The 27,696-nt window shown below is 36.4% G+C and overlaps 1 protein-coding gene across 4 annotated transcripts in view; it reads right to left on the bottom strand.

Moving 5' to 3' along the window:
• dyrk4 (dual-specificity tyrosine-(Y)-phosphorylation regulated kinase 4) overlaps window positions 1-27,696 on the bottom strand; it is a 49,522-nt gene that overhangs the window by 15,341 nt on the left and 6,485 nt on the right. Inside the window, exons 1-3 of one of the 4 annotated variants that reach the window (XM_055009077.1) lie at window positions 15,542-15,973; window positions 5,384-5,467; window positions 538-684 (exon numbers count right to left, since the gene is read on the bottom strand). In XM_055009077.1, the coding sequence (XP_054865052.1) occupies window positions 538-684; window positions 5,384-5,467; window positions 15,542-15,631 (321 nt within the window). In that variant the 5' untranslated portion in view covers window positions 15,632-15,973. Of the gene's footprint in view, window positions 1-537; window positions 685-5,383; window positions 5,468-11,347; window positions 11,779-15,541; window positions 15,974-27,696 lie in introns of those variants that run through there. The other 3 variants (XM_055009078.1, XM_055009076.1, XM_055009079.1) reach the window with 3 other exon arrangements.

Raw genomic sequence — 27,696 nt, 5'->3', positions numbered from 1 at the left:
TCTCTAGTTTTGTGTCTCGTTTTTGTCGTTTTGTCTCGTTTTTGTCGTTTTGTGTCATGCTTTGTCGTTTTGTGTCTCGTTTTAGTTGTTTTGTCTCGTGTTTGTCCTTTTGTGTCTCGTTTTTGTCGTTTTGTGTCTTGTTTTTGTCACAGACGATCTTGTTGCCATAGCAGCGAAATCTTTCTCAGACTCCAGTTTGTTATAGTATTGTTCTGTGTTGTAAAGTTATTAACACAAATGGTGATGTGTGGCACTTCTTATTTATTCATAACGAGGAATAATCCCATGGAATTTGACTTTTGGCTCAGACTCTTTCATTGTGTCCATTAAACCAGTGATAACATTTATTAAGCTGTGAGTCTTCAATGGCATCATATCAAAATGCAACCTAGAGACATATAGCAAATTAAAAATACTAAAAAGAATTGGTCATCTTGAGTGGTACCGATACTGGAGATATTGGGTCCGGGCCCATGGACTAACTGGCCTGACTTTGAATCACATAAAGCAGTACAGATGAGTGGAGGAGAGGCTCACCGTCTGATAGTTGTTCTGACCCCCTTTGTTGGCGATTTGGGGCAGGATGTTGTCCGACTGCTGGTGCTGATTTTTGGCATTGCTGACCACCACCTGGACCACCGGTGGCTCCAGCTGAGGCAGAGTTCCCACACCAGAGCTGAACTTCTACAAGTCAGAGGAGATAATTCAGTTGTATTACCTTCAGTAACGACGTACACATTAGAAACACCAACATAGAAACTACAATCACAAATAGAACAGAGACGAAAGTAAAAATAACAGGGTTTTGTATTTCTGTTTATCAAAATTCAGATTTATTATCAGTGTGAGTCAGAACAGAAATATGTAGCCCAGGGGTGTCCAACATGAGGCCCACGGGCTAAAAGTGGTCCTCCAGAGGGTCCAACCCAGCCCTCAAAGTGGAAAAATTCCAGAGAAGACATTAACTGCAGATTGTAAATTAGTAAAACTATAAATTTAAAATCATTTCTAGACCATGACAAGTTGTTTTGATCATAAAGTAAAATACTAGATTGTTCTTTGTTCTTTTGTCATTTTGTGTCTCACTTTAGTAATATTTTGTCTTGTTTTTGTAGTTTTTTGTCTGACTTATGTCGTTTGTCTCATGTTTTTGTCATTCTGTTACTGATTTTTGTCGTTTTGTGTTTCCTTTTTGTCTCGCTTGTGTTTTTTGTCTTATTTATGTCATTTTGTGTTTTACTTTATTCGTTGTTTTGTGTATCGTTTGTGCCGTTTTGTGTCATTTTGTCTCTGTGTTGTTTTTCGACTTTTTTGTCGTTTTGTTCCTCGCTTTGGTCATTTTTGGTCTCATTTGTGTCATTTTTGTCGTTTATCCATTTTGTTGTCGCTTTGTAACTTTTTGTCTCATTTTTTAAAATTTTGTTTCTTGTTTTTGTAGTTTTGTGTCTCATTTTTGTAATATTTTGTTCTTGTCTGACTTTTGTCGTTTTGTTTCTCGTTTTCGTTATTTTGTGTCTCATTTTTGTAATACTTTGTCTTGTTTTTTGTCTTATTTTTTAATGTGATTTTTGTCGTTTTGATCTTGCAGTAAAATCCTCTATGGTTCAGTTCCAGATATCTGTGACTAAATGTTGTGTTCCTTTGTAGACACTCTGTGATCTGGAAGTTGTAATGTGGAAATGATAAACGGAGGCTTAATGTTGCTGAAATTGAACTTCTTCAGAAATTTCAGGTTGTTCATGATGTTTTGTAAAAATCTAGTTCCTTAAATGTGAAAATTTTCAGAATGTACTTTTTTTTTTTGCACTAAAAGGAAAAATAATTGAGTTGTGGTTATTTATAGGTTATTGTGCTGTGATTTTACTGGTCCGGTTCACTTCAGATCAGACTGGCCTGAATGTGGAACCTGAACTAAGATGAGTTTGACATTCTCTGATGTCGACAAAAATGCAAAAACAGGGAGAATATTTAGGCCAGCTTTCACAGCTCGGGGACTTTGAAGATGTTTTTCTGTTCTCTCTGCATTTCAGTATAACAGAAGAACAAAAACCCAAAAGTGAAGTCCTCCTGTCTTTTCCTTTCACATTCTAGGTACAAGCTCCTTACAGCCTCTTTCACTTTTTCATGAGGATGTGTTTGTGTCGGGCTGCTCCGTGTTGGTTTTAGCTGCCTCCATACATCTCAGGTGACCGGGACCCCCAGCAGGTAGCGGCTGGAATTACTGATCAGGCTGAGAGTAAAATGGGGACAAATCCCCGTGAGGCTGAATCTCGACAGGGCCTGTCAGCGCCGGCTTTGTGGGGGAGATGAAGTGCAGGAACCTGCTTTTCTCTGACTGCCACCCCGACTGCTCTGAGAGCACGATTACACGTGTTGCTGCCTCGCAAGCCTCGGCCCTGGCACTGATAGGCAAAATTAGACTGTGCATCTGCCAAGTCCTCTGGAGAAAATGAAACATCCTACAGACATGCATCAGGCATTATAGAGTCTATTAAAGCATGTTTCCTCATTTCTTGAGCTGCTTTTTCCTGCACCCAACAGGGCTCTATGTCCCCTGAGCCATGTATTAACCCTCATGGTGTCCTGCGGGTCAAAATTGACCCGTTTTAAAGTTTGAAAATGTGGAAAAAAATATATTTTTACAGTGAAACTTCTGATGCCCACATTTTCAACATTTTTGGGAAATCTTTGATTATTTTTTGGTGGAAAAAAATGTCAATAAAAATGTTTCTTAAGAACATTCACAAAAAAATCAACCAAAATCCAGCAAATTTCACTGGATTTTAGTTGATTTTTATGTGAATGTTCTTAAAGAAAATTTTAGAAGTTTTACTGATATATATGGAATCACTTTAGATATTTTTAGGATTTTTTGGAAGATTTTTACTCATTTTTTGAAAATATTTACAAGAATTTTCTTGTCAAATTTGGGGGATTTTTTTAAAATAAAATTTTTAAGGGAAATTTTTAAGGAATTATTGGAATTTTCTTCCTGAAGGTTTTGCAAATTTAAAATTTGAAAATGTGGGGAAAAATATATATTCACAGTGAAGCTTCTGATGTCCACATTTTCAACATTTTTGGGAAATCTTTGAACATTTTTTGGTGGAAAAAAAATGTTTAATCAATGAAAATCCAGCGGAATTCGCTGGATTTTGGTTGATTTTTATGTGAATGTTCCTAAAGAAAATATCTGAAGTTTTACTGATACATATGTAATCACTAGATATTTTTAGGATTTTTTTGAAGATTTTTACCTTTTTTTAAAAAAAAATATTTACAAGAATTTTCTTGCCAAATTAGTTTTTGTTTTATTTTCTTATAAAACTTTTAAGGGAAACTTTTAAGGAATTATTGGAATTTTCTTCCTGAAGGTTTTGCAAACTTTCAGAAATTTGGGGAATTTCTTTGCTGAATTTTAGGATTTTTTTCAGACAAGGAAACAATAGTTTTTGGTGCCCGTAAATGAAGACAATACGAGGGTTTACATAATAGATTTCTTCATATTAATTATTTACAGCCCTCTGTAAAAAGCAGCATTTCCATGTGTACAGTACATAGTTCTGATAATTCTTATATATTAAGAGCTGCTGCAGGATCTGCCAACGTGGTTATGACACATAGAGATAGGGCTAAATATAGTCCCGAGCACCTGCCACAACAGGCGAAGGAAGGAAACACGGCTCCATGCCTCATAGCCGGGGGCTCGCTGCTTAAACGAGATGCTCTGTTACTGGAAATCTGCGATGCGTTGCATGACATAACCGCACATGTGCATACAGATGTGCACAGTGACACCCGTGTTTTTTTCTGAGACTGCAAGAGTAAATTAATGTCTGTATAAATGAGCTGCACTATAATAAAAATGCTAAACATTTATTCTAGTTCAGGTGACACATTCAGCCCAATTTGATCTCCAGTGGACCGGACCAGTAAAATCACAGCATAATAATCTATAAATAACCACAACTCCTAATGGTTCCTTTTTTTAGTTCAAAAATGTTCACATTTAATTAACTATCTTTTTCCAAAACATTATGAACAACCTGAAATTTTCACAGATATTTGGAACTGAATGATCTAGTATTTTACTTTATGATCAAAATGACAAAAGTCACACAAAAACAGACATAAAGCAACAAAAACAAGACAAAATATTACAAAAGCGAGACACAAAATGACAAAAATGAGACACAAAATGACAAAAATGAGACACAAAATGACAAAAACGAGACACAAAATGACAAAAACGAGACACAAAACAAGACACAAAACGACAAAAAATTAGACAAACGACACAAACAAGACAAAAAAACAACAAAAGCGAGACACAAAATGACAAAAACAACGCAAGCGAGACCAAAAAAACACAAAACGACAAAAGTGATGTACAAAACGAACAAAGCAAAACACAAAATGACAAAAATAAGACAAAAAAAACAAGCGAGACAAAAAGGAAACAAAATGACAAAAACATGAGACAAATGACAAAAGTCAGACCAAAAAAAGGCAAAAAACAACAAAAACAAGACAAAATATTGCAAAAACGAAACACAAAATGACAAAAGCGAGAAACAATGACAAAAAATTTGACAAATGACAAAACAAAACAAAAGGCCAAAAATTTGACAAAAAAGATACAAAGCAACAAAAAAATGACACAAACGAGACAAAAAATGACAAAGTAAGAAACAAAATGAGACAAAAATAGACAACACAAGCGAGACAAAAAGGAAACACAAAACGACAACGAGAAACAAAACAAGACAAAATATTACAAAGATGAGATTATAAACAACGAAAAATTAAAGAAACGACATGAAACAAGACAAAAAGAGACAAAAAATTTGACAAAACTTACAAAATGACAAAAAAATGGATAAACGACACAAGCGAGACAAAGGAAACACAAATCGACAAAAACAAACAAAACGACAAAAACATTAGACTAAGACAAAAAACAACAAAAACAAGACAAAATATCACAAAAATGAGACACAAAGCGACAAAAGAACAATGAACAATCTAGTATTTTACTTTATGATCCAAACAACTTGTCATGGTCTAGAAATGATTTTAAATTTATAGTTTTACTAATTTACAATCTGCAGTTAATGTCTTCTCTGGAATTTTTCCACTTTGACGGCTGGATTGGACCCTCTGGATGGCCACTTTTGGCCCACGGGCCACATGTTGGACACCCCTGGTTTACATATTTTTTTACTGAGGAGCTACAAAAGCATAATAATGCTCACTGATGCCTGGTTTACATGTACACGAATATAAAATAGATATCAATGTAGATATCGATGCCCTGATTCCTGTTATTTAAAGACAGAAGGGAGGATCTGGCTGTGGTTCCGGGTCAGCTGTTAGCACTGACCTGTGAACAGGGTCGGTTGGTTCCGATCCGGTTGCCTTCTGCTGGGAGTCTGTGAGGGTGAGGGAAGGCCTCCGGTCGTGATGTCTGTGGGAGGAAGGAGAGCGATTCAGAAAACAGAAGAGACAGCCACATTTAAAAATAGACACAAAGGGGAGTTATATTTTATACAGCATGATGCGTTACGACATCATCTCCAGTTCACATGGAGGAATCCCTTTAAACCAGGGGTGTCCAACATGAGGTCCGCGGGCCAAAAGTGGTCCTCCAGAGGGTCCAATCTGGCCCTCAAGTGTAAAAATTCCAGAGAAGACATTAACTGCCGATTGTAAATTAGTAAAACTATAAATTTAAAATCATTTCTGGACCATGACAAGTTGTTTTGATCATAAAGTAAAATACTAGATTACTCACTGATCTTTTGTCATTTTGTCTCATTTTTGTAATATTTTGTCTTGTTTTTGTCGTTTTGTTTCCTTTTCATCTCACTTGTGTTTTTGTCTTATTTTTGTCATTTTGTGTTTTGCTTTATTCGTTGTTTGGTGCATCGTTTTTTTCATTTTGTGTTTTTTGTCTCATTTGTGTTGTCTATTTTTTTGTTGCCTTGTTTCTTGCTTTTGTCATTTTTTGTCTCATTTTTGTCATTTGTCCATATTTTTTGTCCCTTTGTTTCAGATTTTTGTCATTTTGTGTCTCAGTTCTGTAATATTTTGTAAATTTGTAAAAAAAAAATTGTGAATTAAAATTGTAAATTAGTAAAATTAGACATTATGCATATGACAAACATCAGACAAAAAGACAAAAAAAACCTACAAAATACTACAAAAAAACTACACTTAAGTTACAAAGCGCCAAAAAATGGAGAAAACAAGACAGAAAAATTACATAAATGACACAAACGAGACAAAAAAATGACAAAAGTGACAAAACGCCAAAAAAATAGACAAACAACATGTAACTTGTAGTTATAGTTTTTTGTCTTTTTTTTCTGGCTTTTGTTGTTTTGTGTCTCATTTCTGCAATATTCTATCTTATTTTTGTGATTTTTTTTTGTCTGACTTCTGTCATGTTTTTGTCGTTTTATTTATCATTTTTGTTGTTTTGTGTTTCCTTTTTGTCTCGCTTGTGTTTTTTGTCTTACTTTTGTCATTTTGTGCTTTGCTTTATTCATTGTTTTGGGCATCGTTTTTGGCGTTTTGTGATTTTTTTTTTGTCTCGCTTGTGTTGTCCGTCTATTTTTTTGTCGTTTTCTCATTTTTGTCTTTTTTTGTCTCGTTTGTGTCATTTGTGTAATTTTTTGTCTCGTTTTTGCCGTTTTCCCATTTTTTAATTTTTTGGCCGCTTTGTTGAATTTTTTGTCTCTTGTTTTCGTGTCGTTTGTCCCATTTTTTGGCAATTTGTCTTATTTTTGTTTTTGTTGTTTTTGTCTTAACTTTTGTCGTTTGTCTCATGTTTTTGTCATTTTGTTTCTTGTTTTCATCATTTTGTGTTTCCTTTTTGTCTCACTTGTGTTTTTTGTCTTATTTTTTTCAATTTGGTTTTTTTTGTCTCGCTTGTGTTGTTAGTCTATTTTTGTTGTTGTTTTGTTGCTTTTGTCATTTTTGGCCTTATTTGTGTCATTTGTGCAATTTTGTTTGTCTCATTTTTGTCGTTTATCCATTTTTGCCACTTTTTTGTCAAATCTTTTGTCTTTTTTTGGTTTCGTTTTGTGTCATTTGATTCTTTTTTTGTTGTTTTGTGTCACTTTTTTTTCATTTCGAGTCTGTTTTTTGTAATTTTTTTCTTGTTTTTTATATCTTTTTTGTCGTTTTGATCATAAAGTAAAATCCTCTCTGGTTCAGTTCCAGATGACTAAATATTGTGTTCCTTTGTAGACATTCTGATCTGGAAGTTGTAATGTGGAAATGATCAACTGAGGCTGAATGTTGTTGAAAGTGAACTTATTGTTTTTCAGAAATTCCACGTTGTTTATGATGTTTTGTGAAAAGACAGTTCCTTAAATGTGAACACTTTCAGAAGGTATTTTTTATAGCAATGAAACTGCCTCTTCTGGAGATTCTCCAGCCTCGGGGAGAAGCTGAGCGGGTAGAAACCAGACGAGCAAAAAGAATGCACAGCGATCCAAAAATAGATTGGATGTGCAAAGAAAACCCAGCAACAAGCTTCCTCTGTGTACCTGCTAGTCATGCGCAGGTGTGTGAGCATGTGAGCGTGCATGTGCCTGGCGGTAGGTGTGCATGTGCCTGGCGGTAGGTGTGCACGTGTCTCCCAGCCTGGAGATCTGTTTGAGTAAATGTGATGAAGGGCTGCAATAACTGCTGAGAATAAAAGACGACAACAACAGATTTCCAGATGCTATAAAAAGCACAAAACACATTTGGCCTGATTGTGCTTGTCTCCCTTCAGCACCCAGCCAGCTTCCACGTGCCTTTAATCAGCAGGGCGACACCATATGGGTGAAAAAAGCTTAGCCTCATACGGGGATCCATGCGAAAGTCGCTCTAACAACCTGGGGAGGACGGAGGGAGGCGGGGGAGATAAGGTGAGGGGTTCGCTGTTCATCGAAGCCACATACACTAAAAAATGTTGGTAAATTTTACGGTGAAAAACTGTCAAACTAAAATCCGTAAACTTTAAAACAGTTTGATGCAGTTTATTTAACACTGAATCACCGTAAATAAGATAATCAGGAGAAAACTGTGTTTTTCTTTAAAAAAGTTCTCTTAAAAATTACATTTCCCTTCTCTTGCAGTTATTTAATGGAAACATGCTATGATATGTATAACACAATACTGTCATTTTTGCATTTATTTCTCAAAAAGAATTCCAGTTTTCACAATTTCTACTGATAATGCGAACAGGCTGTAATATTTATAACAAGTAGCATGGCAATTTTTGCATTTATTTCATGTGAAAAATACAGTTTGGACCTGAAACTGATGAACGGACATATGGTTTAACACTTATGACAGCTTTAACCACAATTTTTGCTAAATTAGTTTAAACTCAAGACACTTGCGCGCCAAAATGTCTTGTGTTTAAACTAACTTAGCAAAAATTGCCGTCACAGCTGTCATAATGATAATAATAATAATAATAATATATGTATATATATATATATCTATAGTGTTTTCATGTAAATTTTCATGTAAAACTAAAATTTCTTTCAAGGTTAAACTTTACAGCAAAATATGGAATGAAACACATTTCTTAACCATAAAATCAACAGTATCAAGACATTTACCTTAAATGAAAAAAAATGTTTCAGCTTTCTGGCGACCACAGCTGTGGAATTTTACTGTAAAATTAACAATTTTTTTTTACAGTGTAGGAAACGACTTCCCAACCATAATCCTGGTCATTAATAGAGATGCAAAAGCAGCATGGGGTCAGTTTCAGTGCAGAGAAAAGAGGGTAACGTCTGATCCGTGCAGCTTAGGTGGGTGGAATCAGACACTGAACTGACTCATTTTCTGAATGTAAACTGGCTCTGACTTCTCACCTCTTCACAATAAAGTCCTCCACCAGACAAGAGCAGGGTGCAGATATGTGATGCTGTTTTAATCTCCTGAGCTTTGTGGGCGACAGCAGGTTCCATGTAGGTCACTGAGGCAGGCTGGCTGCTAAAACAACACCTGTAAAGGCCTGCTGTAAGCCTGGCTAATGAGCACTGAGCGCTGGAAACCTGCTGACATCACAACTTGTGCCCAAATGCCAGAGAAAAATAGTGACTCTTGACCTTTTATACCACCGTCACCAACAAATATCAGCATCTGAACAGAATAAATCAAGTTCTGATCATAGTTGGAGTCATTTAGTGGAGATAAGAGGGTAAAAATAAGCTAGCGGATGGACAAATGTAGTATTTTACACTTCTGTTATTAAAAACAGGAGAAGATTTGCACAACTCAGTGGATTAAATATAGTACTTTAAATCCAGATTTGTAAAAAAAAACCCCAAAACTGTCAAACCATGACGATAAAAATCTGTAAACTCTAAATCAATTTGATGCAGTTTATTTAACACTGAATCACCTTAAACAGGTTAATCAGGAGAAAAGTTTGAAAATGTGAAAAAAAAACTATTTTCCCAGTGAAACTTCTGATGTCCACATTTTCAACATTTTTGGGAAATCTTTGAACATTTTTTGGTGGAAAAAAAATGTTAAAAATGTTTCTTAGGAACATTCATAAAAAAATCAACCAAAATCCAGCAAATTTCTCTGGATTTTGGTTGATTTTTATGTGAATGTTCTTAAGAGAATATTAGAAGTTTTACTCATATATATTTAATCATTTTAGATATTTTTAGGATTTTTTTAAAGATTTTTACTCATTTTCTGAAAATATTTACAAGAATTTTCTTGCCAAGTCTGGGGGATTTTTTTTAAATAAAACTTTTAAGGAATTATTGGAATTTTCTTCCTGAAGGTTTTGCAAATTTTCAGAAATTTGGGGAACTTTTTTGCAGAATTTGGGAATTTTTTTCAGACAAGGAAACAATATTTTTTGGTGCTTGTAAATGAAGACAACAGGAGGGTTAATAACGGACATATGCTTGAATATTTATGACGGCTTTAACTGCAATTTTTGCTAAAACTACACATATTAAATGTTAAATACACTAAACGTGCTGTTAATGGGAAAATGCTCTAATATTTATGTAATTCTTCAGATTTTTAAAGGTTAAAACTTTTTTTAACAGTAAAATATGGAATGAAGAATGTTTTTTAACCCTGAAATCAACAATATCAATACATTTCTTTACCGTAAATGTAGAAAATGTTGTAAAATTAAGCAAAAAAGGGCCTTTGTTCTCAATGCCAACAGATAAAATGAAGTCATCTGAGTGAACAAACACAATAAGGTGAAGGAGACAAAGCGATCTCCTGTGTTGACTGTGTCCATGTGGGTCTAGATGATCCCAGCCATTAAACCAGAGCAGCTTTGGCTCATTAAGGTCCCCCAGCAGGGTCAGTTGGTCAGAGGGTCAAACCGAAGCAATAAAACCAGGAGGAACATCAACAAACTGTAAACTACTGCTCACTTACGCTATCATCTGTCAGGCATGCGCAGTCATTTTTCAGTGTATTATCACCCCATCCTGTCATTTTCACTGCACCTCTCAGGCTGTTTCTGTTTGGCCTCGGATCTGACCGCAGGGCGAAAACGATTCCTGCAAAGTAGCCGAGCTTAATGATCCATCCGGGTGATAAAACACAGCGTTAGGATGGATTTATCAAAGCAAATATTTGTGTTTTCTCTTTTGCATGTAAGAGCAGCAACAAAAGAAAAAAAGCTGAAAATTTCTTAAGATCCAAAAAGGGCGAGGGGTTAAATTTATATCAGTTTCCATGTAAGGTGTGAAAAAATACACCAGAACGCATATAGACTTACAGAATCTGTCAGCACAACAAACACTGAAATAAGTATGGGCTAAACAACGACTGAAATAGAAATGGATCAGATTTTTCATCAGAACTTGGCATGTGGTCAGCAGGAAGGGGGCGGTCTGGCTGAGGGAAAAATGGAAATCATATCAAAGTGAGAATGACTTGATACTCTTGGCACGAATGGCAGAAAAACTGTAGATTTCTGCTGTAAAAGTATATCTGTGAGGGGTTTTTCCAAAAATGAAATCAGCCTGGATGTTAGCCCTGTAGCTGGGCAAAAGTAACTCTCATTCCATGGAAAATTTATACTTAAAAAAATGCACATTCTGACACAAAATAAGAATATTTAAGTGACATAATGGGAGGTGAAGTGAATTACATAAAGTATATTATGACATTAGGACATTTTCAATCACATTAAAGCAGCAATTACAAGAAAATTCTACTTTATTTTTGCAGTTTTGCACTAAATTGACCAGAATATAAGCTCCAGCACCAATCACAGCACAATTATCTACAGAAAACTGCTGTTTTACCAAGCAGACAGTCAAACCAAGCAGCAACAGAGCCTCACCTTGTTATTTATTTCTGGCAACATGCTGTGCAGCTTTTCTCGCCTTGACAATCCAAAAACACGGGAGAGAATTTATAAAATCCAAGAGAGAGTCATGATATCCAACTCCGCAAATCCAGCCTTTAAACAATAAAAACACTATCCCAACTTCGTGCTGAGCTCTGAATCAACACCGACGAGTAAAATCCCGATGACTGACCGGACTGATCCCCCCCACACAGCCCAAACCTGCCGGTACTCCCGGTTTTACGCACGGCGGGTAAATGCGCTGTCGTCAGAGGAGATTAGGAAGGAGACAAGCTGTTGAGGGTCTCTGCGCCTCGACACGTTCTGAGGAGCCACCTGTTCAGGTTTCTGCCGCTGACAGCTGGCCTTCTCCCGATATAGATTTGTTTTTTTCAACCACCTACACCACGCTACTGGGTGACTGATGCGCGCTCCAACACACTGACGGCTTTTTAACACCGACGCACGCACGTCCGCGGACACGCTGCCGCTTCAGCGCACCGAAGACACAGAAAATGATCCGAGGACTGCTCGATCTCAAGAACCGATCCCAGAGAGTCTCAGTTTTACCGCCTCAGTCTGCCCGTCCTGCCTGGAAATCTCCTCTGTCTTCAGATTAAACTGATTTCACCGTTTAAAATGATGAAATAAATCCAATTTAAATCTGTAGGACTGAGCTGACAGCAATTTATTATATCTCAAAATAAAAGATTAACCCTCCTGTTGTCTTCATTTACAGGCACCAAAAAATATTGTTTCCTTGTCTAAGAAAAATCCAAAAATTCTGCAAAAAAAATCCCCAAATTTCTGAAGATTTGCAAAACCTTCAGGAGGAAAATTCCAATAATTCCTTCAAAGTTTCTCTTAAAAGTTTTATTTAAAAAAAAAAAAATCCCCCAAATGTGGCAAGAAAATTCTTGTAAATATTTTCAAAAAATGAGTAAAAATCTTCCAAAAAAATCCTAAAAATATCTAAAGTGATTCCATATATATCAGTAAAACTTCTAATATTTTCTTTAAGAACATTCACATAAAAATCAACATCAATGGTTGATTTTTGTGTGAATGTTCTTAAGAAACATTTTTAACGTTTCTTTTTTTCCACCAAAAAATGTTCAAAAATTTCTTGAAAATGTGGACATCAGAAGTTTCACTGTGAAAATATTTTTTTTCTCCACATTTTCAAACTTTAAAACGGGTCATTTTTGACCCGCAGGACGACACCGGGGTTAATAGTCTTTTGGGGGAAAAATAACTTTTCTTTGCATTTCTTTAGGAATTCTTTAACAGTTCTGTTCAAATAGATCCAGTAATATACTGTGTGGATGAGATACTCCTGGAAACTAGGTTGTTTTTAGACCATCTTTTGCTATTTCTGCACCTCTGTGCAAGATACAAACTGTTAAATAATCTAAAATTTTAGTGGAACCACTCAATAATAGACTTAGACTTTATTAATCCCTAGAGGTAAATTAAGTTGTTCCAACAGCATGGATATTCAATAAAGGGGTAAACAATAAGACAGCACAGAATATTAAGGTATAAAGTAAAGGTAAAACAAGATAAAATAAAATAAAAATATATAAAATGTGATGTAGAGATATCAACAGAATATACAAGAGTGACAGAATGTGTTTGGAACTACCACTGAATCTGAACACTGTAGGTTTTTGAGCCAAAACTTTATAAAACCAAAACAAAAACAGCAGAAAAACTTCTGTTCAATCCTAGCCAAACTGCTAAAGTCTCCACTGACGGCTCCGATATGAAAAATCTTCTGTTTCAACGTAAGGAGAAACCAGACAGCATTAACACCGTCCCGCCTTCGTGATGCAAACGTAAGGAGAGGACGTTTGTTTTCCAGTGACTAATCCCCGCAGCAGGACGGAAACAACTCAGCTTCTCCATGCCATGATTAGGAGATGAATATGATAAGATGGCAGCTGTTATGCAACAGCTGTGGCTCGTCAGTAATCAGCCTCAGCTCTGGAAAGGAGAAGCTAGAGAGGAAGCTGCTGTTCCTGTTTAACCCTTGTGTCGTCCTGCGGGTCAAAATTGACCCGTTTTAAAGTTTGAAAATGTGGAGAAAAATATATTTTCACAGGGAAACTTCTGATGTCAACATTTTTGGGAAATTTTTCAACATTTTTTGGTGGAAAAAAAGAAATGTTTAAGAAAATTCACATAAAAATCAGCAGGAGGGTTAATGGATTCCCTGATGTGTTTCTGGAGTTAGCAATGCAATAAAAACACTAAATAATCATCAAAACACGGATCAGGCATTTGCAAGGTGCTGCTATCGAGTGTGCATGAGCTGATTGATTTCCTGGAGTGTTTTTGGCCCCTGCTGGTGGAGAGGCCCTTCAGGAGAATTAGTGGGGGACAACCAGATGGAGAAAGCGAACAGACAGACCTCTCAGGAGTGGAAGAGCGCCTTTAAATCTGATTAATAGTGGCAAGGGCTGCAGTAGGAGGTATTCATCTCATAAAACCTTGATTGTAAACCTTGATCAGAGCAGACAGGACTGGGAAAAAAAAAGCACCACATTTGTTTGGATAATATGACTTCAGTTCAGACAAAATCCTTCAATACTTTACCCCTGCAATGCAGTACACTGTAAAAAAAAGTTTTTACAGTAAATTCCAGCATCTGTGGTCACCAGAAAGCTACTGTAAAATTACAGTAAAACATTTTCTACATTTACGGTAAAGAAATTTATTAATATTGTTGATTTTAGGGTTAAAAAACATGCTTCGTTTCATATTTTACTGGAAAAAATAAAGTTTTAACCTTTGAAAATGTGGAAATTTACTTGAAAATACTAAATAAAATAAAGTTTGTGTGACATTATAAATATTACAGCATTTTTCCATTATCAGCACAACATTTAGAGTATTTAACATCAATGTGTATTTTTAGCAAAAATTGTGGTTAAAGCTGTCGTAAATATTAAAGCATATGTCCATTATGAACATAAAAGTACATCATTTCACTGCTAACTTTTTACATGTAAAAAATGCAGAAATGTTCCTTGTTTTAAATATTGCAGCATGTTTCCATTATCAGCACAATATGTTAATTTAACTGGGATAAACTGTATTTTGTTTGAGAATTAAATGCAAAAATTACAGTATTGTTCTATATATTCTGGCATTTTTCCATTAATCCTCCTGTTGTCCTCATTTACAGACACCAAAAAATATTGTTTCCTTGCCTAAAAAAAATCTCAAAAATCAGCAAAAAAATTCCCCAAATTTCTGAAGATTTGCAAAACCTTCAGGAAGAAAATTCGAATAATTCCTTATAAGTTTCCCTTAAAAGTTTTATTTTAAAAAAATCGCCCAAATTTGGCAAGAAAATTCTTGTCAATATTTTCAAAAAATGAGTAAAAACCTTCCCAAAAAAATCCTTAAAAAACCCCGTTTTTTTACATTTCTTTTTTTCCACCAAAAATGTTCAAAAAGTTCTCAAAAATGTTGAAAATGTAGAAATTTTTCCTGTGAAAATGTTTTTTTCCATATTTTCAAACTTTAAAACGGGTCAATTTAACCCGCAGGATGACACGAGGGTTAAAAACTGTGCAGTAATCTGGAAATGTATTTTTGCAAGAGAAAAAAAATCTAAAAAACACCTTTTTCTCCTGATTAACCTGTTTACGGTGATTCAGTGTTAAATAAACTACATCAGACTGTTTTAGAGTTTACAGATTTTTACCGTCATGGTTTGACAGTTTTTCACTGTAAAATCTACAAACATTTTTTACAGTGCATGACTGGATAAGAGGAGTTAGATGAGAGTCTGGACTCCACTCTCAAACGGTTTCTGCGTGCTAAAAATGAACAGAGCTTCGCCGAGCATAAAGACACGATGCAACAGCTACAGCCGTTGAACGGTAACTGTAGACCTGCAGCAGCTCACCTGGGAGGATCATTATGCTGCATTTATAACCCAGGAGACGACGAGCTGGAGCAAAACAACGGCGATACAGTAGATCTCACCATGACAACCACAAAGTTATGCAACAGAGCGGTATATTATGTAGGGCTGACATAAGAGAGAAACCTAAAAATAAACACTCCAGTGCTCGGAGTAGGAGGTTAAAGATCAAACGATGGATGAGTTGCAGTGTGGGCATGTGGAAGGATCGTGGTGTGGCTGGACGGACGTCTGCAGGGCTATGAACGTACCTCCGGTTGGACCCTCCTGTTCCTGCCCCAGCAGCAGCCCTGGAGGAGGCTAAAACCACAGCAGGCAGGTGAGCTCCTGTCTTCCCACATAGCACATCTGCCCCATGCTGCCTCGACCACACCCTGGAGCCCACCTCAGCCACTACACACCACTTCCAGATGATGATGACACCAGGCCTGCATTTCCTGTAGTTTTTAGTCTAGATGCTGCTCCTTTTGATAAAACATTCTCCAACCTCACAGCTCTGTGATGCTGTGAACTTCAGCTATCACTCCCATGAGCTCCTTTAGATGTGTAAAAAATAATCCAGAAAATTGGGCTGAATTCTTAGTGCAGAGCTTCCTGTGGTTGTTCACAGCTCTCCCCTGGACTCTAGCCTTGCCGTCGTTGCATCATCTGCTCATATAAGGCTGCATTCCGCTGCTTTCTTCTCTGTCAGGTTCCTTCAAACTATTCCTCCCTGCTCCAGGATACAGATGGAACAGAGAGGCAGACCGCCGGCAGACAGAGGGAGGATCCTGCTACTATGATGGGTGAGGCAGCGCTCTCTTTTGCTGTCTTTGCTGCTGCCGGTGACGTCCCTGACGGGATTCAACCAGGGACCCATCCTGAGCCGGTAGAAAGCAGCAGCAGGGGCCTGGCACTCAGTTTCCTGCTAAAGAGGCCTCTGGGAGTGCAGGGTTGGAGGGGGGGACGAGACAGGCGAGGAGAGCAAGGTATTGTGGATACAGACACCCTCCCAGGTGTGCTCTTCACGGGGCTGGGGAAGTCAGACAGGAGGTGAAGCTCTAATAGGCCTCCCATGTGCTCCAGCACACGCCTGCAACTTTCCTCTGCCTTCTCGCCTGCCTCGGTATCCTGGAGACAGCTCAGCAGGGATTTCATATCCCCCTACCCGCTTCTCCTCATCACCTCCTCTGCTCTTCCACCCTTCTCCACCTGTGGGACGCTTCAGTCCACCTGACAAACACCTGATCCCACCTGACCACAGCTACCTCCAGCCACCCCCGGCCTCCAAAATGACAAACGGAGCACAAAGCAGTGAATAAAGCAGAACCCAAAATGACAAAAATAAGACAAAGAACACAAGCGAGGCAAACAGGAAACACAAAATGACAAAAACATGAGACAAACGACAAAAGTCAGACAAAAACGAGACAAAAACAAGACAAAATATTCCAAAAATGAGACACAAAACAACAAAAGGGCAATGTTTTATGATCAAAACAACCCAAAAAAGGACAAACAACAACAAAAAGAAGATAAAATATAACAAAAATGAGACACACAATGACAAAAGAACAATGAACAATCTAGGATTTTACTTTATAATCAAAACAACAAAAAAGACGGCAAAACATTACAAAAAAAGACAAAAAGTGACAAAAACGACACTAAAAACAATGAATAAAGCAGAACACAAAATGATAAAGCCAGACAAAAAACACAAGCGAGACAATAAGGAAACACAAATGACAAAAACATGAGACAAACAACAAATGTCAGACAAAGAAAGACAAAAAACAACAAAAACAAGACAAAATATTACAAAAATGAGACACAAAATGACAAAAGAACAATGAACAATCTAGTATTTTACTTTATGATCCAAACAACTTGTCATGGTCTAGAAATTATTTTAAATTTATAGTTTTACTAATTTACAATCTGCAGTTAATGTCTTCTCTGGAATTTTTACACTCTGAGGGCCCGATCGGACCCTCTGGAGGACCGCTTTTGGCCTGTGGGCCTCATGTTGGACACCCCTGCTGTAGATGACTGGATGGTTTGCTGCAGATGTCTAAAACATGATTTAGTGCCTCCTGTCTACTTAACTTCCAGTTATTAGGCGGGTTACAGTGCAGCGTTTCATTTTAAGACTTGTTTTCGTAGTAAAAGGCCACACTCTCCAGAAGCACACAGATCTCTGCTCCACCCCTCCACCAAAAATAAAATCTGTAAATCAGCATGTTTTGGTGACAGGGAAAATGTTGCTATTCCTGGGACTGTATTCCATTACTGCCCCGTCAGCCGGTTTGGACGCTTATATAACTCAGAGGTACAGTAGCAGAGGCATCTCTTCTCCAACTGCTGATCTGGAGGTTTTTAGTCGACAATATTTAATGCATTGGTTCCTTCCCTTCGCTATTAAAGGCTCAGTTTAACCCTTGTGTCATCCTGCGGGTCAAAATTGACCCGTTTTAAAGTTTGAAAATGTGGGGAACAATATATTTATTTTCACAGTGAAACTTCTGATGTCCACATTTTCAACATTTTTGGGAAATCTTTGAACATTTTTTGGTGGACAAAAAGAAATATTAAAAATGTTTCTTAAGAACATTCACATGAAAATCAACCAAGAATTGTTTTACTGACATATATGGAATCACTAGATATTTTTAGGATTTTTTTTGAAGATTTTTACTCATTTTTTGAAAATATTTCCAAGAATTTTCTTGCCAAATTTGGGGGATTTTTTTAAAATAAAACTTTTAAGGGAAACTTTTAAGGAATTATTGGAATTTTCTTCCTGAAGGTTTTGCAAATTTAAAGTTTGAAAATGTGAAAAAAAATATTTTTACAGTGAAACTTCTGATGTCCACATTTTTGGGAAATTTGTGAACATTTTTTGGTGGAAAAAAGAAATGTTAAAAATGTTTCTTAAGAACATTCACATGAAAATCAACCAAGAATTGTCTTGCCAAATTTGGGGGATTTTTTTTTTTTTTTTTTTTCTAAATAAAACTTTTTTTTCTCCTCAATATTTTTATTGAATTTTTCAAATGTAGAGGACAAAACAAGGCGAAAGATCAACAAAGTGACTTTTAAGGGAAACTTTTAAGGAATTATTGAAATTTTCTTTCTGAAGGTTTTGCAAATTTTCAGAAACTTGTGGAATTTTTTGCTTAATTTTTGGATTTTTTCAAACAAGGAAACAATATTTTTTGATGCCCGTAAATGAGGACAACAGGAGGATTAAAGGGTCATTTTAAAGGGTCTTCCTCTGAGTCACGAGGCCAGATCTGGACAGAGCGAGCAGCAGGTGGTTGGACCGACTACACCGGGCTAGATGAGCCAGATGACTTCCTCTGAGAAGAGCGTAACCTGCTGCCTTACATTCTGTTGTGCCGTTAATCGCTGCCAGAGTGAAGCGAGGTGAGTTGGTAGCCAAAGCAGACAGTGTCGGAGTCTGCTGCCATTTGGCTTGGAGGACCGTGGGTAGTCTGACCTGACTGGCAGGTGGACGGCAGCATCTGCAGGTTTGGATGGAGTGACAGCGTGTCACCACGGGAGATATGGGTCAGGTTCACAAGTTGACACAAGCGTGTGCACGTAGACACACGGGCCATTATGGGCTCATTGTGGCATGTTAATGGTGCCTGAAATTGGTCTGCAAATAAGTGTGGACTGACAAAGTGCTCGGGGTGATGTTATTACCCGGCTGTCTGGGAATCAAACTTCAGCAAACCAAGACTTTAACCCTCATGTCGTCCTGCGGGTCAAACTGACCCGTTTTAAAGTTTGAAAATGTGGAAAAAATAACTTCTGATGTCCACAATTTCAACACTTTTGGGAAATTTTTCAACATTTTTGGTGGAAAAAAGAAACATTCACAAAAAAATCAACCAAAAACAAAATCATCAAAAAAAAGACAAAATATTACAAAAAGGAACACAAAATGACAAAAATGAGAAACAAAACAACAAGAACATGAGACAAATGACAAAAATCTGATAAAAAAGACAAAAAACTATAAAAACGACAAAATATTACAAAAAATGAGACAAAATTTTTGGGAAATTTTTCAACATTTTTTGGTGGGAAAAAGAAATGTGACAAAAAATTTTTCTTAAGAACATTCAGAAAAAAATCAACTAAAATCCAGTGAAATTCACTGGATTTTGGTTGATTTTTTTGTGAATGTTGATTTTTTTTTTGTGAATGTCCTAAAAGAAAATATTTGAAGCTTAATGGATATACCCTCTGGAGGGCCGGTTTTGGCCCGCGGACCACATGTTGGACACCCCTGCTATAGATGTTAAAATTTACATCTCAGATTGCCACTTTGAGATACTCCGTGCATCAATCTTGTTAAATATCTTTATTAATAACAGTTATGTGTAAAGACAATAGACATTTTTTTCTTGTTTTGCGATTATTAGATGCCACATTTAGATTTTTCACAACTTATAATGCAGTTATTTTTGCAACACGTTATTTATCAGGTTGTAATCTGAGCTGCTGTTTGAACATAATGTTCCACTAGGAAGCTTCCACCCTCTTAGACCTTGACTTCGCTCCTCTACAATCACACAATGACTCGTACTCTGGTAGGACACAACATCATTAGAGATGTTTGTGTTGTCGTCTCACCCTCTTCACCCTGAAGCAGAAAACCTCTCCGGTTTTCAGCTGCGTCCTCGACTACAATCACACAAACTAATGCTCTCCTCCTCACAAACACTCGTCTTTATGCTGGAGAACAACGATAATCAGACTAACATTCATTCCTGATTGTAATTACTGTCATAATAGCAGCTCACTGGATGTGTTTTACTCCTCTGTCTGTGTGGGTTGTTCACTGACTGTATGTCATGTCACTGTTTGGATCAGAAAGTAAAATACTAGAGTGTTCATTGTTCTTTTGTCATTTTGTGTCTCATTTTTGTAATATTTCATCTTGTTTTTGTTTTTTGTCTTTTTTTGTCTGACTTTCTCCTTTTTGTCGTTTTGTTTCTCCTTTTTGTCTCGCTTGTGTTTTTTGTCTTATTTTTGTCATTTTGTGTTTTGCTTTGTCGTTTTGTTTCTCGTTTTTGCCATTTTTTTTGTCTCGTTTGTGTCATTTGTGTAATTTTTGTCTCGTTATTGTTATTTGTCCATTTTTTGGTCACTTTGTAGCTTTTTTGTCAAATTTTTTGGCTCTTTTTGTTTAGTTTTGCGTCATGTGTTGAATTTTTTATTTTGTTTCTCGTTTTTATTGTTTTTGTCATTTTGTGTCTCATTTTTGTAATACTTTGTCTTGTTGTTTTTTGACTAACTTGTTATTTTGATCATAAAGTCAACCACCATATAGACAGCTGTGACTAAATGTTGTGTTCCTTTGTCAACACTCTGTGATCTGGAAGTTGTAATGTGGAAATGATAAACTGAGGCTGAATGTTGATGAACTTGAACTTATTTTTCTTAAGAAATTTCAGGTTGTTCATGATGTTTTATATAAAGATAATTCCTTAAATGTGTAAATGTGAACATTTTTGCACCAAAGGAAAATTAGGAGTTGTGGTTATTTATAGGTTATTATGCTGTGGTTTTACTGGTCTGGTCCACTGGAGATCAGACTGGGCTGAATGTGGAACCTGAACTAAGTTGACTTTGACACTCCTGGTCTACAGTTTCATGATAACTGATGTTCTTATACTGATATATACCTGAAAATAAACACCTCATATATTTAAAACAGTCTATTTTTTTTGCTAGTTACAGAAAATTGCAGCATAAACTCATCAGACACAATCTGAATTTTACCTAAATTTCCTGTAATTGTTTTTTTTCTTACTGAAGATCCCCTCGTAGTGATATTGACGATGTAAAGTCACATTAGTGTGTCTGTGTGGGGTGGTTGACTGAGGTGGAGGTTGACCTACTACCTCGTATTTGTGCTGAGACCACCTCCATGCAGAGGACACATAATCCTCTCATGCTCTATAATGCTCTGCTGCACATCCCTTCATGTTCTGTAAAAACCACAGACAGACATGCGAGAGCCACTGTCTGTCTTCTTTATCAGACAGAGACCCAGACAGACACAAAAATATAATACCAGAACTGGGCCACGGGTCATTTTCTGTGGCCTTGTTCAGCTGATGGTATTGTTTATAGTAGCATTGTCCCGGCGACTAAAAAAAATAAATCCTTTACTTTTGAGGCTAATCTAAAACACAGACAAAATCTGTGTCTCCCCTTTGAAAACTGTCATCCTGCAAGTCAAAATTGACCCGTTTTAAAGTTTAAAAATGTGGGGGAAAAACAATTTTCACAGTGAAACTTCTGATGTCCACATTTTCAATTTTTTGGTGGAAAAAAAGAAATGTTAAAAATGTTTCTTAAGAACATACACATAAAAATCAACCAAAATCCAGCGAATTTCGCTGGATTTTGCTTGATTTTTATGTGAATGTTCTTAAAGAAAATATTAGAAATTTTAGTGATATATATGGAATCACTTTAGATATTTTTAGGATTTTTTTGGAAGATTTTTACTCATTTTTTTGAAAATATTTACAAGAATCTTCTTGCCAAATTTGGGGGATTTTTTAAAAATAAAACTTTTAAGGGAAACTTTTAAGGAATTATTGGAATTTTCTTCACTGCACAGTGGTATAGTGGTTAGCACTTTCACCTTGCAGTGAGAAGATCCCTGGTTCGTGTCCCGGCTTTCCCGGGATCTTTCTGCATGGAGTTTGCATGTTCTCCCTGTGCATGCGTGGGTTCTCTCCGGGTACTCCGGCTTCCTCCCACAGTCCAAAAATATGCTGAGGTTAATTGATTACTCTAAATTGCCTGTAGGTGTGACTGTGAGAGTGATTGTTTGTCTCTGTATGTGGCCCTGCGACAGACTGGTGACCTGTCTAGGGTGTCCCCTGCCTTCGCCCGAGTCAGCTGGGATAGGCTCCAGCCCCCCCCGCGACCCTAGTGAGGATTAAGCGGTGTATAGATAATGGATGGATGGATGGATGGAATTTTCTTCCTGAAGGTTTTGCAAATTTTTTTTGAATTTTTTTTCAGACAAAGAAACAATAGCAACAATTTAACAGGAGGGTTAAATGCCTAAAAGGCTTAAAAAACTGAGTGTCAGACGACTGCCCTGGGAGCTATTCTCAACTCTCAGTGATTAAAAACACCTCGTTCACTCAGCTATAGACAACATTTGGAAAACCCAGTTAACCCCACAGTTTTCTGTCATTATTTCTTCAGATTCTGCATTGCAAAGAGACACAGCTATCAAAAAACAACAGAATATGATACCTTTGTCCTGGTCACATGTCAAATATTTCTGCTTTCTTTGTACATGACAACAACCACAAAGAAACATTTGGGCACCAAAATTGGCATAAAAAACAAGTCAATATAAAAATGCATCTCAAAATAGCATTTCCTATTTCAGTGACAGGAGTATTCCACAAATATTGACCAAACTGTCAAAAATGAACACCGTTTATAGAGTTTATCCCTCACATTGTGATTTCATTGGCACCCCAGATCCTTCTGATGGCAACACAGTCAGGTAGAATGCATTTGCAATAATAGAATAGAAAAGATGAGAAAAGAAAAGGTCATTTCTGTCATTTTTTCAGAGCCAACACTCCAGCACAGCTCCAGTTACAACCTCCACTGAGCCCCTGATGCCTATAATTTATAAACTTTGCAGTCCTTCTTTCCAAATCGTCATAGAGTTAGAAGTCTTACCTCATTAATCATTCTTTCATCAAAGATCTGCGGCTTCCCATTCCTGGAATGAGACCTGACCCGGGGCCCCCTGTCTGGCTCGGCTTCGCCTGCAGTGTCACTTCAATAAACCTGATCAGGTGGAATCATCGACCCGCTGGCGACGCAGCCGAGGCAGGCGTGTCTATCGGGGTTTATCTCCATATTCTAAATGTGCGCGTCACTGGTTTTCAGTGCTAAATATGCTTCCAACAGCGACGGCTTGGGCCCCTATCATGTGCTGCCGGGTGTTGACCTGAATGCCCTGCCAGGTTTGTGAACCTGAGGATGGAGGGCGACTGAGTGATGATGTCCTGGCATCCACGGCAGCTCCAAGGCCACACACCTTGTCTGCAGATGGTTCTAGTGTTGCCCTCAGTGAACCAGAACCTCCAGGCCACACAAAGCAAGTAAAAGGTCAACAGGATTTCTCTACACACACCAGAAAGATTCAGGCAGGGGAGTTAAACTAATCCTAGTTCAGGCTCCACATACAGCCCAGTTTGATCTCCAGTGGACTGGACCAGTAAAACCACAGAATAATAACCTATAAATAACCACAACTCCTAATGGGTCCTCTGTTTTAGCTAAAAAATAAAAAGTACATTCTGAAGATGTTCACATTTAAGCAAGTATCTTTCTATAAAACATCATGAACTTGAAATTTCTGAAGAGAAATAAATTCAATTTTATCAACATTAAGCCTCAGTTTATCATTTTCACATTACAACTTCCAGATCACAGAGTGTCTACAAAGGAACACATTTAGTCATCTGGAACTCAAAAATCTGGTATTTTGATTTAAAAAAGACAAAAACAGGACAAAATGTTCCAAAAATCAGACACAAAACAACAAAAAAAATGAGACAAACGACACAAAACAAAACAAAAAAGTGACAAGTTACAAAGCGACAAAAAAATGGGCAAATGAGACCAAAAAAACCCAACAAAAACATGAAACAAAACAACAAAAACGATACAGAAAACAATAAAGCAAAACACAAAATGACAAAAATAAGACAAAAAACACAAGTGAGAATAAATGATGAACAAAACGACAAAAACGTGAGAAAAACAGTAAAAGACAAAAAACAACAAATATTATATACAAAAACTTATATTATTTTAACTTATTTATGATATGTCATGTATTTTTCACGTGTTTTTAGCAGCATGTGTTCTGTCAGATTTTTGCTTTGTCTAAGACTAATGAAGGAAACTTGAAGTCACCGCATTTCATTTTGCAGTTTTATCTTTTCTACAGTCCATCCCTTCTCTCTGCTTTCTAATCTTGCATCCATTTCAGAAAGCTGCTGCGTTCTGGCTGACATGTTCCATCAGTGCTCCTCTGAAACCTTCTCCAGTCTCCACGGTGATACAGAGGTGATGCTCAGAGGTGAGCTCCGTCATCCAGGTAAGCTGAGCGCCGCCAGCCCCGTTTGACCCCAACGCTCCGACTCTCTGCTCACGTTCCACCACAAACTTCACAGTGAGACGCTTTTGTCAGCACCCGGACACAAAAGACCCCGAGACAGACAATACACTGCCTTCAGATTTAACGATTAGTGCAAACTGCAGGATTTAACCCTCGTGTCGTCCTGAGGGTCAAAGTTGACCTGATTTAAAGTTTGAAAATGTGGAAAAAAATATATTTTCACAGTGAAACTTCTGATGTCCACATTTTCAACATTTCTGGGAAATCTTTGAACATTGTTTGGTGGAAAATAAATGTTAAAAATGTTTTAAGAACATTCACATAACAAAATCAACCAAAATCCAGCGAATTTCGCTGGATTTTGGTTGATTTTTATGTGAATGTTCTTAAAGAAAATATAGTTTTGCTGATATATATGGAATCACTTTAGATATTTTTAGGATTTTTTGAAAGATTTTTACTCATTTTTTTGAAAGTATTTACAAGAATTTTCTTGTCAAATTTAGAGGATTTTTTAAAAAAATAAAACTTTTAAGGGAAACTTTTAAGGAATTATTGGAATTTTCTTCCTGAAGGTTTTGCAAATTTTCAGAAATTTGAGGAATTTTTTTTCTAAATTTTTGGATTTTTTTCCAGGCAAGGAAACAATATTTTTTTGGTGCCCACAAATGAAGACAACAGGAGGGTTATGGCGCTTTTACACAAGCACCTACTCGACTCGACTCTACTAGGTTTATGGGGTTTTCTTGAGGGAAATTTTGGAACATTTTTTAAAAAATGTTCTTAAAGAAAATATTAGAAGTTTTACTGATATATATGTAATCACTTTAGATATTTTTGGGATTTGTTTGGGAGATTTTTACTCATTTTTGAATTTTCTTGCCAAATTTGGGGGATTTTTATTTATAAAACTTTTAAGGGAATTTTTTAAGGAATTATTGGAATTTCCTTCCTGAAGGTTTTGCAAATTTTCAGAAATTAGAGGATTTTTTTTGCTGAATTTTTGGATTTTTTTTTCAGACAACGAAACAATATTTTTTGGTGCCTTTAAATGAAGACATCAGGAGGGTTAATAACGAACATATGCTTTAATATTTATGACAGCTTTACCAGCAAATTTTTGCTAAAAATGCACATATTAAATGTTAAATCCACTAACTGTTGTGCTGATAATGGAAAAATGCTGTAATATTAGTAATAAGTTACACAAACTTTATTTTATATGGTATTTTCATGTAGATGTTCAAATTTTTTGTTTTAAATTTTTTTTTGGTGGAAAAAAGGAATGTTTTCAACAAATTTTTCTTAAGAACATTCACAAAAAAAATTGAACCAAAATCCAGCAAATTTCACTGGATTTTGGTAGATTTTTTTGTGAATGTTCTTAAAGAAAATATTAGAAATTTTACTGATATATATGTAATCAATTTAGATATTTTTGGGATTTGTTTGGGAGATTTTTGCTCATTTTTGAATTTTCTTGCCAAATTTGGGGGATTTTTATTTATAAAACTTTTAAGGGAATTTTTTAAGGAATTATTGGAATTTCCTTCCTGAAGGTTTTGCAAATTTTCACAAATTTGGGGAATTTTTTAGCAGAATTTTGGGATTTTTTTTCAGGCAAGGAAACAATATTTTTTGGTGCCCATAAATGAAGACAACGGAGGGATAATTGGACGACAGGCGATGCAGATGTGGACAATGAGGACAGAAATGTTTGGGTGCCAAAAGGCGACCCAGTTCGACAGAGTCCTCGTCTGTAGAGAAAACCAGTCTTAGATTCTAAAGGTGCTATTATCTGAGGTGTAATCAACTGGATTGAGGCCTTCCTGCTGCTTTATACTGACACTCTCTGGTCTGAAGGACCAACACAGGCTTAGAGGTTAATCCTGATTACTGTGATCGGGGTTATGCAACACAATTATCAGCCTTTATAACTGAAGGTGACAACTGCTTTAATAATAATAATGATGTGTTTATATGGCATTTTGTAACAAAATCAACAAGAGAGAAGCTAAACTTTCTATGATTTTGTACATTTCCAGGTGTAACTCAATACCTCGAACTAAAATAGGAAGAAAATGTGAAATTTAGTATTTATTTATGCAGTTACAGTAAATATTCAGGCTGAATTCAGCACTTTAACTCCAAGCCCAGCTGATTGACTAGTGATGGTCAACTTGATCTAAAACCACAATAATCCCATATAATAGCCTCTAACTATTTCACAGATGATATATTTTGCTGTTTTTCTCTGTTTTATATCATTATAAACTGATGGCTGAAGATGTCATTTGGAGCTAGAAAACAGTGATGTGACTGCTTTCAGATCAAAGTATTAATAGATTCACAAAAAATGATACTCTGCAGATAAATCAGTAATAAAAATATTCATTATTTGCAGCCCCAGTTCAATATAATAAACTTTACAGATATTAAGTAGTCCATGGACCAGACCAGATACTGGAACCATCTCAGGTGACCAAACCTAAGTGGTGCTAAAATGTACGTTGGGTTAATAGAAGTACATAAAGATGTGAGAGCCTTTCCTCACTGGCAGCTTTATCACTTATTAGTGAAATGGTCACATTCGCCATAACCGCTGTATGGCACAATTCATTTAAACCTCACTGTATGCAAATATCACATCTAATATGAGTCAATAATCAAATAAAACTGTTTGAGAAAAGGTAATATATTAACATAATATTTTATATATATAAAAATAAAAAATCAGACTCAGATGAATGCATTTCTTGTTTGTACTTTCTTTTCATGCTTATTTGTTTTGGTCAATTTGAGTCTTGTTTTGTTATTTTGTGTTTCATTTTTGTCGTTTTGTGTTTCATTTTTGTTATTTTGTGTCTCGGTTTTGTCATTTTGTGTCTTGCTTTGTTATTTTGTCTTGTTTTTGTCATTTTGTGTCGTTTTTGTCATAGACAATCTTGTTACCATAGCACCGGAATCTTTCTCAGTCTCCGGTTTGTTATAGTCTTGTTCTGTGTTGTAAAGTTATGAATACAGATGATGATATGTAGCATGTGGCGTTTCTTATTTTTCTTTTTTCGTAGTGAGGGATAATCCTATCGCATTCCGTCCCGTCACATTGATAGGACTTTAGGCTCAGACTCTGTGTCCATTAAACCAGTGATAACATTTATTAAGCTGTGAGTCTGCAACGGCATCATATCAAAATGCAACCTAGAGACATATAGCTAGTTAAAAATACCAGAA

The sequence above is a fragment of the Amphiprion ocellaris genome, chromosome 3 (genome assembly GCF_022539595.1).
Source record: "Amphiprion ocellaris isolate individual 3 ecotype Okinawa chromosome 3, ASM2253959v1, whole genome shotgun sequence".
Lineage (NCBI taxonomy): Eukaryota > Metazoa > Chordata > Actinopteri > Pomacentridae > Amphiprion > Amphiprion ocellaris.
This window is presented reverse-complemented; position numbering and strand designations above follow the sequence as displayed.